This window comes from Otolemur garnettii, unplaced genomic scaffold (genome assembly GCF_000181295.1).
Source record: "Otolemur garnettii isolate 467f Iridium unplaced genomic scaffold, OtoGar3 scaffold00031, whole genome shotgun sequence".
NCBI lineage: Eukaryota > Metazoa > Chordata > Mammalia > Primates > Galagidae > Otolemur > Otolemur garnettii.
Genome location: NW_003852426.1, coordinates 16,289,592 through 16,307,342, shown reverse-complemented (window position 1 = coordinate 16,307,342; position 17,751 = coordinate 16,289,592). Strand labels below are relative to the sequence as shown.

Sequence of the window (17,751 nt, the reverse complement as noted above, 5' to 3'; positions counted from 1 at the left end):
GCTGGATTCCTACTCCCAGCAGCATTGTAAGGTATGCTGTGGTATTATCTCTGGTTTACAAATAAGAAAACTGAGGCATAGGAGGTCGAGCAACACATCTAAGCTTGTATGCACCAGAGCCAGGACCCCAACACAGCCAGCTGGTTCCGGGGTCTGTGCATGCTGACATTGATTTGTGCACCTCACACATTTAATGTAATCCATTATGCATTAATGTATGTGGTACCAAGTTTTTAAACAAAAGGTCATTTTAGAGATGGTGGTCAAATCAGTTCCTAAACCAGTGAATCTTCACTGAATGACTACACCGTGTGTTTCCCTAAGTATACCCAGCAGTCCCCAGGTTCACTGTCAGAGTCCTGACCCAGTGATCCATGTGGGTTAAGGGGGACCAAACTTGTCCCATAGTGGGTGCTGAATGAAGGAATGGGTGACTGGAAGGGGATTCATAGGATAGTCCCAGAGTTACCAGAACCAATTCATTATAGATTTGGAGGTGAGGTGGCCAGGAGGCAGTTTTTAAATCTGTAAATGTCTTCTAGACAACAGATGTAGCCATTAGAGGATGAAGCCAGACACAATGTGGTTAATCACGTCAGCTAAAGTGTCTGGGGGCAGGCAGAGTTGAAAAAGTCCCTAGGTCAAAACCCCAGAATGGTTGAGATAAAGTTAGAGTGTCCCTTGACTGGCTCGTTCCAAATGTTTGAACACAGACATTAAACCTAATCTATGGCCTGATTCTTAAAAATAACCTGTTATGAAGTAACCATAAAAAACTCACAGATTTCAGCCTGACTCAGTCTGCCACATCAATGACGGCAGCATTAATGGCTTCAGTCAGCATTTATGTCGTTCTTTCTATTAGCACAATGGGTTGTACAACCATTTATGAGTTTCTGGAAGGCCTAATAGAAAACACACATACATGTTCTCTGTGGGAAACGAAGGAGTTTGCTTTGCCGAAGGACAGGCCAGAAGGGGTCGCCTCTGCCCCACGGCTAAATTCCGAGGTGGGTTCCCTAATCGGGAACACATTCTCCGGGGGCCCCAGCTAGCTCCGCCCTCCCCCTGGAGACTCTCAGCACTTCCCTCCTGAATTCAGTCTCTCTCTGTCTCAGGGTCTCCCTCTCCATCTCTCTGCTTCCCCCTCTTTTTCCTTCTGTTGATAAGTGTTTGGGGAGCTCACACGTACAGATTGTGTACATGAAAGGAAACCCAAATTTGCAGACCTAAGTGACAATCCTTCTCTTTGAATTTGCAATGGCTTTTAGGTAATTGAGAAAATTATCTGGATCTGGCATTGTCCATCCCTCCTTTCTTATTTAAAAATAAAAATTATACACTAGGCGTGCTGGAGTTGCCCTAAATTCTTTACCATGCTAATGATTTAAACAGAGCTAAATACTACCCAGAGGTTCTTCTTGTCTTTTTTTCAAATTGAAAAATATCTATCTATCTATCTATCTATCTATCTATCTATCTATGTATATCATGGGTTTTGTTTTTGTTCTTTGGTGTAGTACTTCTGAACACAAGCAAAATTTAAGGTTGCTTGGCTATATGGAAAAGGATCCCCTATAAAGTTTGTGGAAGAAAGGTGTATGGAAAATATATCTTTTCCTTAAGGAAAAGTCCCTAAACTCTTTGGAACATATCAGAAAGTGTCCCATTCATTCAGGGATTCTCTCCACCAAAAGGGGCCTGGGGCGCACCTGGCAGTGTCCCATGTATATTCTAACCCACTGTAGTTAGAAGACCTGAGCCCTAGCTTTGGAATAAAGCATCATTTACTGGCCTCTTACTGGGCAGAACTCTAGGAGTCTGTCATTTAATTCATCCTCCCTTCCAAGGCTGAAATCCTTTCTAGAACAAATAAATAATACCCACGGCAGCCTATGCGGCAGACTCTTCTCGAGCCCAGCTGACGCCCCACGAGCGAACAGTGGGGAATCTGTTGAAGCTGCCATTGCATTTTGCTTTCTCATAAACCGCTGTTTGTCTTTCCTCCTTTCCTGTTTTCACCAGTGCCTAGAAACGGAGGCCTGGGAATCGCTTCCCACGTGTGAGCCCCTGGATCTTTCACAGCCAGAGCCAATTTGACAACTTCCTTCTCTCTGCTCTGAAGCCAAGTCCAGTGTCCTTGGTCTGCTGCCAAAGCTGGACATGAATTCTCAAGTATCAAACCAAGAGAATTAGACACACCCTTGTAGCCTGGAGAGAACAATACCAAACCCGGAGAGATGAATCCAGGCAAATTTAGATCCCAAACGTGTTGGAAAATGCAAAAATGAGCCTGGTCCTGTGAGCTCAGCGGGATTCCCCTTGGACATACGAAGTTGTAGGATGTTCAGATAAGCTTTACTTCAAACACTAGAGCTTTGAATTTACAGTGGCTTTTAGGTGATTGAGAAAATTATCTGGATCTGGAATTGACAGCTGATCTCTTGCTGTCTTGCCTTTCGTTCCGTGTCTTCTCCTCCCGCCCCATCCTTTCATAAACTTAAGTTCTCCAGCTATAATCATAATAATAATAGGCATCTGTAATTCTCTCCCACTTTGCACCAAACCACAGAAGTTGCTTTAATAGCACCCTGAATGGCCATAACCAGGAGCAAACTCCAAACCCAAGTCTCTTCAGGGCCGGTGTGAATGTGTCTCTCGGCTACGGTGTTTGCTATCTCAGGTCCTCTGAACCCCCGGCACCCCTCCCCTGGGCTCTCTCTATTCCTTCCTTGAAGTTACCAGGGACATGAGAACACCCAGGCATGGCAGTGGGGGCCCACCAGACCTGCCAGAAAGCCCCCTTCTCATCTCCTGAAACCTGGCTGCCGTTTCTGGTTCTGTGTGGTCTGGGGACTGGGGTTACTCATGCTTTCAGAGACGAAGGGACCGTGAGGATCAGCCAGCCCTTACCTGCTGTGTGTTCTAGAAGGGGCACTGCTGGTGGGAGAACCCCGGCTCCCACCTGCTTTACAATTTTACCGCTGTGTGGTCATTCATACTCGTGTGACCTGACTGTATCTGGGCCCCTTTTCTCTCTGTTTAAGAACTTCAGCAGCTGAGAAAAGCCACATGACTAATTTCCGAAAGCTGAGAGGTGAATGGAAATCTTTAAAGTTTCTAGGGGCATGGGGGTTGCTTACCCTGCCCAGCACGAAGCTGAACCTCCTGAAACCCCCTTAAACAGCCTTGTCTCTTCTCAAAGTCGAGCTCCTCGTGGCAGCGTCTCCACTTCTGCCAGCCTTGCTGTCCCCTCCTCTCCTCCACCCTCCTAACTCTCCTGGGCCCTGCTGGGGCTTCAGTGTCCCCTCACTCCTGGGTCTGTGGCCCTGGGCAGTTCGACTGCTCTCAGTTTTCCACCTGTCCCATAGCTGGGTGTGGAAGGATGCCTTGTCCAAACAGGCAAGGGAGGGGTGATACTAAATTTTTATTATTCTATTTGTTTTTTGTTCTAGTCACATTAGCATTCATGTTTTAAGCTATCAAATAGTCAACAAGGTCTGGCCATCTTTGTGTCTTTTCCCCAAGAATATGCGATGGCCAGCAAACTCTCCACTGTGGCCTCTACTCCTTCACACCACAGCTGCACCTTTCTTGTAAGCACCCTTTATGATAGCGCCGATCTCAAGGGAGAAGATGAAAAGCAAAACCTTCATTCTGTCTTCCAGGTATTTTTCAATATCTAGGTATTTCTTCCTTCACAGACACAATCCAAATGGATCTCTCAATTTTTCATCCAAATGTTTCGCTGTCCCACAGACCACATACATGGCAGCAACAGCCCCAAGGACAGGCAGAGTTTGTACTTGTTACTGAGACGTGATGTAAAGGATCAGGGTGGGCTCTCTACTGAGAGAAAACTTTCTAGACTCAATCAGGGTCACTCTGAAAGTAGCAAGAATTCTAGCTAATATCAGTCATTAGTAACAGCACACAAATACGTTATCAAATTAGCTGGGAGCCAGGGCAGGAGCCCGTGATGCCGCCTTTTTGGAGGGGGGCACAGGTGTCTGAGAACAGTCCATAGCACATGCAGCCCATGTGGATGCCTGAGAGCAATGGGACTGTCCTTGGCATCCTGAGTGGCCTTGCAGAGTGGGAGAAATTTTGGTTTTAGAACCTAACAGCCTTGTTTTGCTCCTAACATGTGTAATAGAGCCAATGTTTTGAAAATATTTTTTTCTCTTTGTCTGAGTCCATGATTTTAATATCTGCGGTGTTCAGCTTCTGATATTCAAAATAGCCTTTTCATCAGTAAGTAGATAGGCTTATAACATAAGCCATTGTCTTAAGAGTTTCTGAATCCTTTTATTTCTCAGTTTTCACCCCAAAAGCTTACCTGGATGCTTTGGCTTGCCGAGTAGAGATAGCCCTTCCACCAGCGACAGTGTTAGGTCGGAGCCCTGCTACTCTGTGGTTGATGGACTATTTGACATAGGAGAATAAAAAGAAAGCCCACCTCTCCTGGCTCAGGGGATTTGAAGATGATGAAGGGAGAGCGGGAGGAGAGTCAGGGTACTAGAGATGTGTTTAGGAGCCCCATGGGTTGCTTTGCTTGGGTACTTCCAGGGTTTGGAGGGAGACTAACACCCCACCTATGACCCCCTCCCAAGGGCCAACATCCCCAGGGTTACCCTGATAAAGGAATCATACTGAGAAGAGACCCGAGCCCCTATGAGCTTCCAATCCCTGAGATTCCAGAATTCCATTCTCCCTGGTCCCTTGAAGTCACTGCAGCTTCCACCCCCAACCCCTGTCCCATGAGTCCAGGGAGAAGAAAAGAGAAGGCCACTGCTCTCTTAGAAACAGAGCATTTTTATGCAAAGGAGACTAAGAATTCTCCAGAGGGACTATTTTGATTATTATATCAGACTAGGTTATAATCTGGAATGTACTAAATTAAAGTTGTTGCCCACTCCTATCCAGGGACTGGGAGTTTGCAAAACCCATAGCAGTTCAAAAAAAAGAAAATACGGCACATTTTCATTGTACATCCTAGGAGTGGTTTGGACAGTTGAAGGCCTCAGCTGTGTGTGTGTGCCTGCACAAGCCTGTGCACCTTAGATAAGCCCAAGACTCAGTTTCTTCATCTGCTAACTGAGTGTGGATAATAGTTCCCATCTCGACAGCCTCCTATGTTTAAACGGTGGGTAAATGATGCATAACCAGTCCCGGCTTGCTGTAGAAAGGTGGTGAGCATGTCTTCTTGCTGCGCTGGGCAATGGGATTAGACAACAAAAGGAACAGAGCGGGGCAGAGGTGGCTCAGCTGTGGCAGCACCCAGTGGCCACCAGCTCCTTCTCCATGGAGAGGTGAGCGGACTGTGCAGGCTGCAGACTGTGGTCAGAGGTGGGCCTTTGGTTCTTATTTCACTGTGCCAGAGAAAAACCACACGTGAGAAATTGAGCGTGCAGCCACCTGGGCCCACAGAGCTGCTCCCATCCTTTCAAAGACCACCTTTGCCATCTGTTCTCCTCACATGCATTTTGAGCCGAGGCAGGAGTCGCCTGGCCTTGTGCTCATCAGAATCTGCGCTGCCCCGAGCCTGCCAACAAACAGGGCTGAGCTCTGCTTGCAAGAACTTGTTGGAGGCTGGGTTAGTGTCTTGGCTCCCAGCTCCTCATTCAGCCTCCATGTCCTAGTAAGAATATATTATTTTCTTAGCTCAAATTGCTGTTTCCAAGTCATTATTTCTCTACAACGGGAAAACAATATTGGGTCTTATGTAATATCAACCTCAATGAATCTGGAAGTGATCATGGAATGGGTGGATTTTTTTTTTCCTCCTTAAAAAAGAGAAAAATAAATTTGAGATTGTTTGCATATGGCTGAGGATATTTATGAACTATTCCCCTTGTTTCCTCATCACATATTTTACCCAGTGCATTGGTGTGTGGTACAGAATAAATCTTTATGGGAGCAGAGGCAGGGAGAGAAGGAAAGCAGTTAAAGGACCAGGCCTGCCATGTGAGCGATCCTCAGTCTTGGAGTGTGCTGACCCCAGGCTCACTTGCTGGAGCCTGAGGGTTATGCCATCTGGCTGCTCAGAGGAAGTCTTTCCGAGGGAGAGTTTCAAATATAAACACTGAAGGAATTAACATCTCCTTGTCCCAAGTCTGGTTTCTTTCACATCCTCCTTACTCCTATCAGAGCAGAAAGTTCAACATAAATTGTTTTATGACCTAGGTGCCATCAGCCTAAAGAGATCATTAATCTCTATAGATGCCTGATTGAGTCAGGGTCAGAGGAATGTATGGGCCGGCGGGAGGAAAGAACTGGCACAGAATGGATGGTGAGCCATTCGTGATTTGATAACATGGCCGTGTTTGGGGGCATTTTTGTTTTGTTTTGTTTTGTTTCTTTGAGATAGAGTTTCACTCTGTCACCTTGGGTAGAGTGCCCTGGTGTCAGAGCTCACAGCAACCTCAACTTCTTGAGCTCAATATGTCCTTTTGTCTCAGCCCCTTGAATAGCTAGGATTATAGGTGCCTGTTGCAACACCCGGCTAATTTTTCTACTTTTAGTAGAGATGGGATCCCCCTTTGTTCAGGCTGATCTCAAACTCCTGAGCTCAGCTGATCCACCCTCTTTGGCCTCCCAAAGTGCTTGGATCACAGGCGTGAGCCCCACACCAGGCTGTGTTTTAGTATACAGGCATGTTGCATCTTGATCCCTCTGGCTGTGCTCGTCAATACAGCTTGTCACCAAGGAGGGTTCCAGAGGAGCGTAAAGCTATACGTTAAATATGGGCTCTGGCTGAACAGCAAAAAGTAAGGGGCATAAAGCTCTAGAGTGTTGACTTCCCTCTCTAGGGACTTGGGCACCATCTTGAGCCCTCTTCAAATTTTCTGTCCTTTGCTGCACCTTGGAATTTTCAGGAATACGTTGACCAAGGTATAGGGTCAGGAAAAGCCAGCAGGACGACTCCATATTTGGTAATGTAATAGCAACAACTTCCATTAATAATGTCCTAATATGGGCCAGGCACTGTATGGGGCACTTTCCAGGCATTACCCGAGTTAATTTTCTCAGTGGTCTAATCAGGAGTAGAGATCTTTACTCCCATTCTTGAAATGAGAAATTCAAAGTTCAGCAGAGTTGAAAACTTTGCCCAAAGTCCCGCCTAAGTGGCAAAAATCAGGGACATATGTGGGATTTGTGGGAACTGAAGACAATACAATAAGTACAAATGACTTTTTAAAGTCAAGCCTAAGTCCTTGGAAGGGGCCCAGGCAATCAAGGAACCTCAAAGCTCAGCAACTGTATAGTGAATCCACCTTGGGCAGGGTCAGAATTTAAACCCAGGTGAGCTCCAGACTACATGGCCCTATCCCTGCTGCCTTGTCTCCTCCTCTCTCTGCCATAATTACCACCGTTCCAGTCTTCCTATTCCCCATCTCAAACACACACCCCTGTGATGAGACTGGTGCACAGAGAATGTCCTCTGAATGGATCGACTTGCGCATGTGACGTGGCATGTCACTGTTGTGACATAAGACAACAACCACTCCCACTGCCCAGCTGTAGCTCTTCCACTCAAGAAAGCAGTAGAGAGGTGGTTGAAATTTATCCAGAACTATCCCCGTAAGGAGCTTCAGTTGCTGTTCTTGGCCTCTTCCCCAAATTTAATGACAGTTCCCATACCTAGGGACTTGGGCACAGACTTGTGTAGTGGCCTGCTTGGGTCTCCAAAGAGCATTTGGAATCAGAACCTGTAATGTCCCATTTCCTATATTTCTCTTTCCCTTGGATGATATCAGTTGGCCAAATTTTGTAGGCACAATATTTGATTCGTCCTTTTTTCATTATCATCAAAATTTTACCATAATCCCCACAATCGAAAGGGGAGAGGGCTATGAGTAAGCAAAGCCTAGTTTAAATCACAAGTGCTTCAGGGTAAGCATAATAAGCACTGTTTAGTCCCCGTCCCCTGCCATTGCCTTTGAATGGCCTTACAGTCCCAGCACAGTCTAGACAATCACTAAAGGGAATCCAAGCATTTTTCCCAGCCCAGCTTTCTCTATTCTCCCAAACTGGAAACTCAAAGCAGATGATGAAGTTCAAATGCCACACCAGGCAGAAGGAAGTATTGAGAAACCGTGTCCAACCTCCAGCCAGTTTTCAAACATTCCAGTAAGATTTCAATAGATTTATCTTGGGCTAGTGTCATTCCATTGTCTCAAACAAAAGGCCTCCTGTGAAAAGACAAAAGCGAGTTATGTGAGGAGTGCCTTACAGAAAGCACATTTGGGAAAAACTGAGCAAGAGGATATCCTCTCTGCTTTGCCTCCAGAAGGCAACATCCCCCTCGTATCTGCAGGACACATGACAAAGGGGACAGGATTGCAGATGAGGTACTCCACTCTGAAGACTCTGTGACTCTATCCACTAGCACGAAGTTTAACCAACCACCCTTCCTTTGCTCTTCCATGCCAGCCCTGGAGAGAGGCCTGACCAAGGCTCTGAAGAAGCTGGATGACTACCTGAACACCCCTCTCCCCGAGGAGATCGATGCCAACACTCGTGGGGATGACGACAAGGGGTCCCGGCGCAAGTTCCTGGATGGGGATGAGCTGACCCTGGCCGACTGCAATCTGTTGCCCAAGCTCCATGTGGTCAAGGTGAGCGAGCTCTACCTGCAGGTTCTCTTGGGCCCAGGTCACCTGTGTGGATGGGTCAAGGACAGTACCACCTGCTAGTCCAAGGCCTGGACCTGAAGTCAGATGACAGGGGCCCAAGGTCAGCCTCCACTTCTTGCTGGCTTTATAGCCTCTCTTAGCTTCAGTTTTCATTTATAAAATAGGCATAGACTGCTTACTTCAAGGGTTACTGAGAGAGTAAATATGGTGTTCAAGCACCTGGCATATTGTAAGGGCCCCATATATAACAGGTGTGATCGTCTTTATTGGACATGCTTGTATCACTATGGAGGTGATAGGCTTTCACTGGCCACCCCACAACCTCTCTCTATTCAATGTACCCTTCATTCACGTTTTCTTCGTACCCAGATCCACACTCTCACTTCATTCAGCAGCTTTCTAGGGTAGGCAGGCTTCATCTTCCCCATCTATCAATTGAGGAGACAAGGGCTGCAAGTGGTGATATCACTTTCTTGCTATCAGTGCACTTGCTGACTGTCTGCAACAAGGAATGTGATCCTGTCCTGTACAACATGTCTTAGGATCTGAGAGCTGGAAAGAAGGATGGTTAGATGTCATCCAAAACAATCTCCTACCCCAACCAGGACTGGCTTCACTATGTCCGTGACAGTCTTTTGCAAAGCTGTGATCACCCATTTCTGGGGATTACGAGCCCTCTGCCTAACAAGCCAGCCCTGCCACATTGGAAAGTTCTGATTGTTAAAGCTTCCCTCATTATGCTGAGCTGAGTGTGCCTGCCTGCTACCCATTTGTTCCCTAGAGCAACACCGAATGGCTCTGCTCTCCTTCCTTTCATCTGAAGACAGCGGCTGTATCCACCTAAGTTCCCTGAGCTAACATCTCTTCTCACATCCTTTCCTACCTCGCCAGTCTAGTATCAGCCAGCCACACTGTTTCTGCTTTTACACCTGTCTATGCGATAACATCTCAGTCAGAAAATAAGTTCCATGAGGACAGAGCCTCTCTAAGAATATGGTAATCCTTTAATAAATATTCGTAGATTGATCAGTTGACCACCTGGTATATAACTTTATGATACATAGTTTATTTCTACCCTTCACTGAGAAGAATCTGATTAAATCACTTATCATCTAGGTATATGCGTATTGGTTTTCAGCTGAAGTTCTCGGCCAGAAGTGCTGGCTTCCTTCCAATCACAGCACAGACGAGCTTGAGTAGAAATCACTTAGCTGTGTGTGCACTGCTGTTCCCATGGGCCTCCGTCAGAGCTGGGAATCATGCATGCCGGTGCTAATGGGGTGGTCAAATACAACCTATTAATATGTACAGTGGCAATGAATGGGGCCAAAGCCAATGGTCACTTGTAGGTCCAGCCAAACTAGGTGTCTTTGAAGTTATTAATTACCAAGTGCACCACCTGCCAAACCATCCCTTATTCTCCTTTTCTGAGGATCAAGTCACACCACTAGGGATGACATAATTCCAGTTGAGTCACAGTGTGTCACAGTGATACAAGGAAAAGCTCAGGGCACCCAAGTAGTAGCCCTATACCTGCTGCCAACCCACTTGAGCAAGGGCAAGTCATTTAATTTTGGCGGGGATCCATTTTTCTTGTGCCTAAAGAGAAGTGGACAGCATTCCTTCTCACCTCTTTTTCCTTTCCTCCTTCTCTCCTTCTTTCCTTCTCTTTTACTCAAACATGTGCTAACTATCCACTCGAGAATCCTTTGTTGAATAAGGTAAGCAAATGGATCCCCCAAGCCTTGTGCTTTATCCTGTGGTTTCCTCAGCGCCTTCCAGCCCTACATGAGCAAGGAAAGCTCCTGTCCTTGGAGGAAGTTCCAGGGGTCGTTCACTCAGAGAAGCTGGGGATCAGAGAAAGATGCCTCGGAGGGAACAGAGGTCAGGCCTCAGCTCTTGTCTCCTTGAATCTCTGCTGATCCAGCTTATCAGATCCCAGGGACCTGGCAAAACACTGAAGGACAGCCAAGCCAGGCCTCCAGGTTGGCTTCAGATGCCAAAATTCAATCTGGGCCAAGAGAGCTGACTGCTTTCCCATGGAAGAGTGAACCCGGAGCGTGGGCCTGGAGGCTGCTGCAGGCTCAGAGCTCCACATGAGAATTGGCACGGGCTTTCTGCTCGCTCTTCCTCTCTGTCCTACCCTGATCTCAGGTTCACCTCCATCCCTGGCAGCTGAGTTGCTGTGGCCCAGACCCTCACTGAGAGTCTGCTTTGAGACTTCATGGTCTAGCTCCCCTCTAGTTTTCATCTCCCAAAGTCAAGCCAACGTGTCAGGGAGTGACCAACTCAGCAGCCAAGGCCCAGAGTGCCCCATTGTGGGCAGGGAGAGGCATCTATAGCATGGGGACCCTTGCCTGGCATAGTGACCTTGGACCTCCCCTGAAACAAACAGGAAGGGAGACACAAACATGAATATATACACATAAACTGCAATTCTGTTGTCTTAAAGCTAATATTCTATACCTAAAAAGAAAATTTCAGCACAGAATGACTTGAGGCTGCTCTCTGAATCAGTCTGTGATTGTGAAAAATATTTTGCAAGGATCACTTTGCCTTATTGTGGGCGACTTCCATCCACTGTGGCAAATTGGGCCAGAGCTCCTGCTCTTTGGCCAAGATACCCTCTTCTCAAAGGCACTTGGGCCAACCCAAAAGACCCGCATCCTGCAGTGCACAGAGGGAGACTGGGACTGGTGGCGAGTGCTGGCTCCACAGTGCTCCGCGTGACCGCTCCGTCAGAGGACCCTGATTCCGTCACCCCTACGGCCGCTTGTTAGCCACATCTAAGCCACAGAGTGTGCCATGGCTTTTTTGGCAGCCACGTCAAGCCAGTTATTTTAATGGAGAGAATGTAAAAGGAAGAAGTACTACATACTGAGAGCTGGAAAGTCGAAATGTACCTGGGGGTTCTGCTTTCAGGAGGCAGCAACTCCCCCTGGGACAGGGGGAATGAGGGAAGAGGCTGGAATTATTAAATCTTGGAAACTTAGGGCCAAGCAGAGCCGAACCTGGAAGTGCTGCCCAGCTGGTGCCAGTGTCCAAACTCATGTTGGTGCCCCCCCACACCCAGTGGGAACCCTGTTATGTGCTGGCTGCTCTGAGCGGGAGTAATGAAGCTGGTTCTAGGAGTGTTGTCAAGACACCAAACTGGATTCAGCTCTGCTCCTGGAAGGCAACAGAGACTCCCGCAGGAAGGGGAAGCTGGCAGGAGGGGGCTCCTCCCTCCCTTCTGCCCCTGCAGCCTCCTTCTCCTGACTCCTCTCAGCAGAGCCTAGTAAGCCCCACTGGCAAAGCAGAGATGGGGTCGGCACAGTCCCAGCCCCAGCATCACAAAGAAGCAAATGGGGGGGGTTTGCAGATAAGAAACAATAGATTAATAACTGGCACACAAGGGAGTCTGAGCAGACCCACTTTTTGTTATTAACAGTAGGACTGAGCAGCAACGTGGAAAGAACTATGGATTAGAAAGCAGGAAATGCTGATATGTATTAGTGGTCACTCCACAGATATTGGTTAAATTAATTTCTTTTGTAACATTACAGAAGCCACTTAATCTCTCATGGCTTCAGTTTGCTCATTGCTAAGGCTCTTCAGCCTTTAAAATTATGTGATTTTATTTACATATGACCCTAGATGCCCCTTGTCTGATATTAGCATAACTGAAGATTGTAAAGATTAAATGCAACAGGTTAATGAATCCCTACTTATTTAATCTCTACTTTTCTTATCTGTAAAATCAGAATATAATTGACTCTCACTTAGAGGGCTCTTCAGAGATTTAATTAGCGTGCAGAGTGCTTAAAGCAGTACCTGGAACAGCTTGCACAGTACAAGTTTGCTGTTGTCGTTCCTCTGCTCAACGTCATTATCGAGATTATTGGGGTGACGGGGCAAGAGGAAGATGCTGTGGTCCCTATCCTCACACTACTCACAGCCAGAGAAGCAAGAAAGGGTGCTAAAGCAGTAACAGAGTTCAGAATAGAGATAGCACAGTGGTGTCATGGATGTGCGACCCGGGCCTGGGAGCACGGAGTGGAAAGGAAAAGACGTTCCCGAATGTCTGTGGGAATGTGGACACATCTGTGAGCGTGGGCTTTCTCTGCAATAGCTCATCACTGTCCTTCATTCCGAACCACTTTCTGGGCAACTCTGCACATCGTCAGCTCTGCAGTGAATATGGATGGAAGCCAGAGTGGCTGATCTAGGGGTTCTCTGAGAAGAAGGATCTGAGGACCAGTGATCTGGGTCTGTCTCTGGAAAAGAAAGCGAGGGAAGGTGTCACAAGTCAGAGCAGGATAATATTAGTCTGTGCTACCCTGCCCCAGCTGGAGGCAGGACCAGCTAATGTGCAGGCCCTAGTGCACAGTGGAAACAGGGCGTCCTTGTTAAAAAATTATTAAGAATTTTCACACGTTGACACCAGAGCATTAAACCAAGAGCAAGGCCCGTGAGTACTAGGCCTGCTGAGACTGCACAGGTCACGTGTCCATGAAGCCACCCTGGCTAGGGAGAACTCTTTAACCCATGAAGAAATTGCATAGAGACAGGCAGAGACTGGGTCTCAATGAATTATAATAATAGCTAATGTTTGTTGAGGTCTTAACTATGTGCCAGGCATTTCTTTAAATGTTTTATGTATATTAGCTAACTTATTATTCTAAGGTAGCTCTTGTTATTACCTCTATTTTAGAGATAAAGAAATTGAGCTCAGAGAGGTCAAGTAGTTTGTCCAAGGTCACACAGCTGTTAAGTGGAGTCAGGATTGCAAATCCAGTCGGCTGAGATCCAGGGCCCACACTTAACCACTTTTAAGCTACTGTTTCTCTCAATACAACCTTGCCCAGAACTCTCCTCGTCTACATCTCCCTGAGTATGGCGAACCTGGGAGAGAATATGTGTAGAAACCACTATTTGCTCACTCATCCATCTAACTTGAACCTACACACACGTTCCAACAGCCAGCTTACTCTTTATGTTTTTTTTTAAACTTTTAAAAATAAGAACACTTATGTAAAACAAAGTAGTTAAGGGAAAGAAAAAAAAAATTATGTATCATTTATCAATTAAATGTAACTACTGATAACACATTGGTGTATATACTTCTAGTCATCCTACAAATTTCTCCAAATTTATTCCATACTTACATTTGAAAACTTTCCCAGCTCCCTGCCTTTCCCTCAGTAGCGCCATTTTTAACAGCCCCCAGCACGCCACCGTGTGTACGGCAATGAGGTGTTCACCTGTTTAGGCATTGTTGGGCATTGGTGCTGTGCCCCACTTTTTTTGTTATTCAAACTAGTTCTGGGATCATACTTGTGTAGCTAAATCTTTATGTGCTACCATAATTATTTCCCAAGGAGAAATTCCACTAAGGTCAAAGGGCACATTATATTTACTTAAGAAATTAAAGCTAAATAGAATAAAAGGAAGGCAGCACTGCCCCCCTGCCTTACGGACATTTTGCTGGCGGCCTGTTGTGATGCATGGAGGTTTTCCTGCTGGGCTGGCTGCTAACCGTTTCTGATTCATTTTTTCATATCTTCACTCCACCCCTGTCCTGTACCATCTGTGTTTTAGATTGTGGCCAAGAGATACCGCAACTATGATTTCCCGGCTGAGATGACAGGCCTGTGGCGGTACCTCAAGAATGCCTACGCCCGGGATGAGTTTACCAACACCTGTGCAGCTGACCAAGAGATCGAGCTGGCCTACGCCGATGTCGCCAAGCGTCTCAGCCGATCCTGAACACAGCCATCGTGCCCCATCCCTGCTGCAGAAGAAGGACTTGATTACTCTCACAGGACTCCGGCTTCACAGACTCCTCTTCCTCATTGCCTTGGAAAACACTTTTTAAACCTGGCCTCATGGCACTGGCATCACTGGAAGGCCAGCCTGCTGTCTTTCATGAAGGTCAGCACCACTCCCGGCCCCCTCTCACAGGAAGCTGACAAGTGACAGGAAGTGACAGGAACAGTCAACCTCTCAGCCTGCTGGCCTGATCTGGGTTCAGCGTATCAGGGGTCAGTCAGTGTCACAGAGCACATGTGGGATTGCCACTGGCCCCTTCTGCCAACATCAAAATACCTTCTCAGATGCTTTAGAAACATGGAATGCCAGCTCCTTCTCCAACCTCCTCTTTATCAGTAACTGCAAGGTCAAGGAGAAAGCCATGTTCCTTCTTATTGAAAGAGACCCACTTGCCTTATTGGAGAGACAAAGAGAGAGACTGCAGGCTGAGCAAGCTGGCTGTGGGCTTGTTGGATGTCTGGCAAACATACCTTCAGTCACTTGCTACTTCCAGCCTCTGTCATTGGGCACTGACGGCCAGGTTGGAAGGTCACTTCAGATGCATTGTCCATTTGCTGCAGTGCCGGGAATGTTGCAATGCTGTTGTGCACCCGGCCAATGCTGCCCCTAGTTTTCAAGCTGTCCAGACCTTGCCAGAAAAGGAAATTGGCATGCAATTCCAAATGGAGTGACTGGGAATGGGAAGGGAGGGAGCAGTGTTGATGCCAAAAGGCCCCCAGGGGTCTACCTGCCAAGGGGTTTGCTTGCTTAGGAGTAGTTGTTTCAGGGGAGATTACAAGCCTGGATTAGACTGTGCTTATGGGTGAGTGGCTTTGGTCTATGAGAAAGGGAGTAAGAGGAGGGATGGGTGTAAAGGAGTTCTTTGTGAAGTCCGATGTTCCCTGGTCCACAGTCTTCTATCATGATCTAAGGAAGTCTTGGGCCAGTGATGTCATGTAACTACTAACCTTACAGTCAGAACCCAAGAATTGCCCCAAATGTCTTCCACTCTCTCTAAGCTGCTCCTGAACATGGGTGAATAGGTTGGATGCTCTCAGGCAGCCACGACTAGCTGAGTCAGCTGCAGCCTCGAATGAGCAAGAGATACTTTCAGGAGGTGGCACCATCATGGAATACCATAGGAAGAAAATCCATGGGCTTTTCTGACCTGAAAACCATGTGGTATGAAAGCAAAGAAAAATATGCACCCATCTAGGTGAATTTTCCTACCATCAGACTTTCCTACCAATTGCCAGATGATAAAAAAGTTATTTTTTTTTTTTTTAGCTAATATTTCACTCCTTAGTCCTTCTCTCCAAGTTTCGCCTCCTTAGAAGCTTACCCTGCCCTAGTGCTGAGACCTGGGCAGAGGAAACTAAGAAAAAGGAACTAATCATCAACTCCCTCTCCCAGGGAACACCCTGGGAGAAATCCGCCCGGCACAGGCCCTCACCTCCAACAACCCTTCCTTCTGTATTGCCTGTTGGTAGAGGGTGAGGCTCCCAAGTACCGGAAAGCCCCTGGACTTGGCTCATTTCTCAGAGAGGGCAGGACAGCACGGGTCCTTTCCATAGAAACATCAACAACTTCTAACCCAAGCACTCCCTGGACCCACCTCCCTCCAGGGATCTCTGAAGAAAAAAAGTGACCCATTGATCAAAACAGGGGAGGAGGCAGAAGGCCTCCCAGAGCCCAGGGAGGAAGAGGAAACTTCTCGGTAGGACACTTTATAAGCCTGAGGATGCTTTGAAAAGGCAGAATGAGTCGATTCATTTTTCACCTCTAATGGAACCTTTTCAGGTCTCCCTGGAAACTTTGCCTCTGGAGATGTTTAAAAAGGAGAACTGGTAAGGAAACAGGCCTTTTTACTGTAGGGAAAAGCCCCAAACTGGCCTCTTGGGGGATGAGGGCTCAAATGATCCCAAAGGCCTTTTAATAGTGTGAAATCCTGTTGTACTCAGAAATCCTTTTCCAAATTTGCAGCACGGGCAGATGACCTAAGAGGCAGTTTACCTTCCTGAGATGCACAGTTGGGCTGTTCAGGAAATACATCTGTGAAGCATAGCCAACCCAGGCAGAGAAAACAGAACGGGGCTCCGGGGAGAGCTGCACCCCAGAAGGGCTGGCAGGATATTAGGGACTCTGATTTGATATTCAGAATTCGGCAACTGGCGAGTCTTTAAAAACAAACAGGCCACACAAAATCAATATTGTTGTTTCTAGATGTTCCTTTTAAGATTGAGCTAGTTTTATATAAATAACAATATTAAGGCACTGAGGGGGGTGTGGTAGGATCAATTATAATCATTTTAAAGAGAGAAAGGAGTTACGGAAGGGAGGCTCTTTGGTTACTTAATTCAGAAATTCTTTGTATTTCAGCAGATTATCATGTAATGTAAGTGACTATTAACTGAGAGTTGTATCTTATGACCAGATTTATCATAGTATATTAAATAACAATAATATTAATAATATAACCTATTTTTTTTTCCAAAAGAGATTTTTTCCCATATCCTTCAGCCTCTCTGAGCTTGGGGTCTGACTAGTCACTTGTGCAGCATGCCATATCTCAGCAACACTGTGCTGAGGTCCTTACGTGTCCCAAGAACCAACTCAGGGCATACTGAAGGATTTGCAGTTTGGACCTGTGTTCCCAGGACAGGAGCTATCCTTGTAATTGATCCAGAAGGAGTATGGATCCCTCAGAAAGATTTTCTGTGGCACAGAAGGGGGCTCTGTGCTGAGATCCTATTTTATTAATATTTTGTATTGACTTCTTGATGTTGACTTCCAAGTCATTTTTTCTGTGGGGTAGGTTAGTGGGAGCCAGGCAGAGAAGCAAGAGTCAGACTCAGAAGGGCTGAGCTGCATTCACCCCTCCATTCTGTTCTGCCTGTCTCTGCGGTTGGTCCAGAAAGAAGGCGCCAAATAGGAGTTTCGTGCCTGAAACTCTGGGTTGATGCAGAGCAAAGTTTCTCCATCCATTGACAAAGGGAGTCAAATGCCTGATGAATTCAGAGTCACAGAGTGATTTGAATATTTGAGTATGACAGTCTTTTAAACAAGGGCTAGAGTCACCTGGCACCAAACAAATGACTTGAAAAGTTAGAAGTGCAGTTGATCTCCTTTTGGGCCACATGATCCCAAACTAGTTTCAGCTTTCCAGAAAATAGCAATGTCCTTGGTGCCATTCTTGTGCTAGTGGAGTCAGTGAGGATCTTGACCTTTTTATCAATTTCCTGGGCTGCATTTCCAGGCATCTGCTGAATGAACCAACAAAACTTTTCACAGCACCTGTGCCCTGTGGCCACTCTGCAGACAG

The 17,751-nt window shown here is 46.7% G+C and overlaps 1 protein-coding gene across 2 annotated transcripts in view; it reads left to right on the top strand.

The window, feature by feature from the left end:
* CLIC5 (chloride intracellular channel 5) overlaps positions 1 to 15,631 on the top strand; it is a 150,756-nt gene extending 135,125 nt beyond the window's left edge. For both annotated transcript variants that reach the window (XM_003789238.2, XM_003789237.2), the window contains exons 5-6: positions 8,437 to 8,621; positions 14,220 to 15,631. In XM_003789238.2, coding sequence (XP_003789286.1) covers positions 8,437 to 8,621; positions 14,220 to 14,387 — 353 coding nt within the window. In that variant the 3' untranslated portion in view covers positions 14,388 to 15,631. The remainder of the gene's footprint in view (positions 1 to 8,436; positions 8,622 to 14,219) is intronic.
* Positions 15,632 to 17,751: the final 2,120 nt, after the last annotated feature.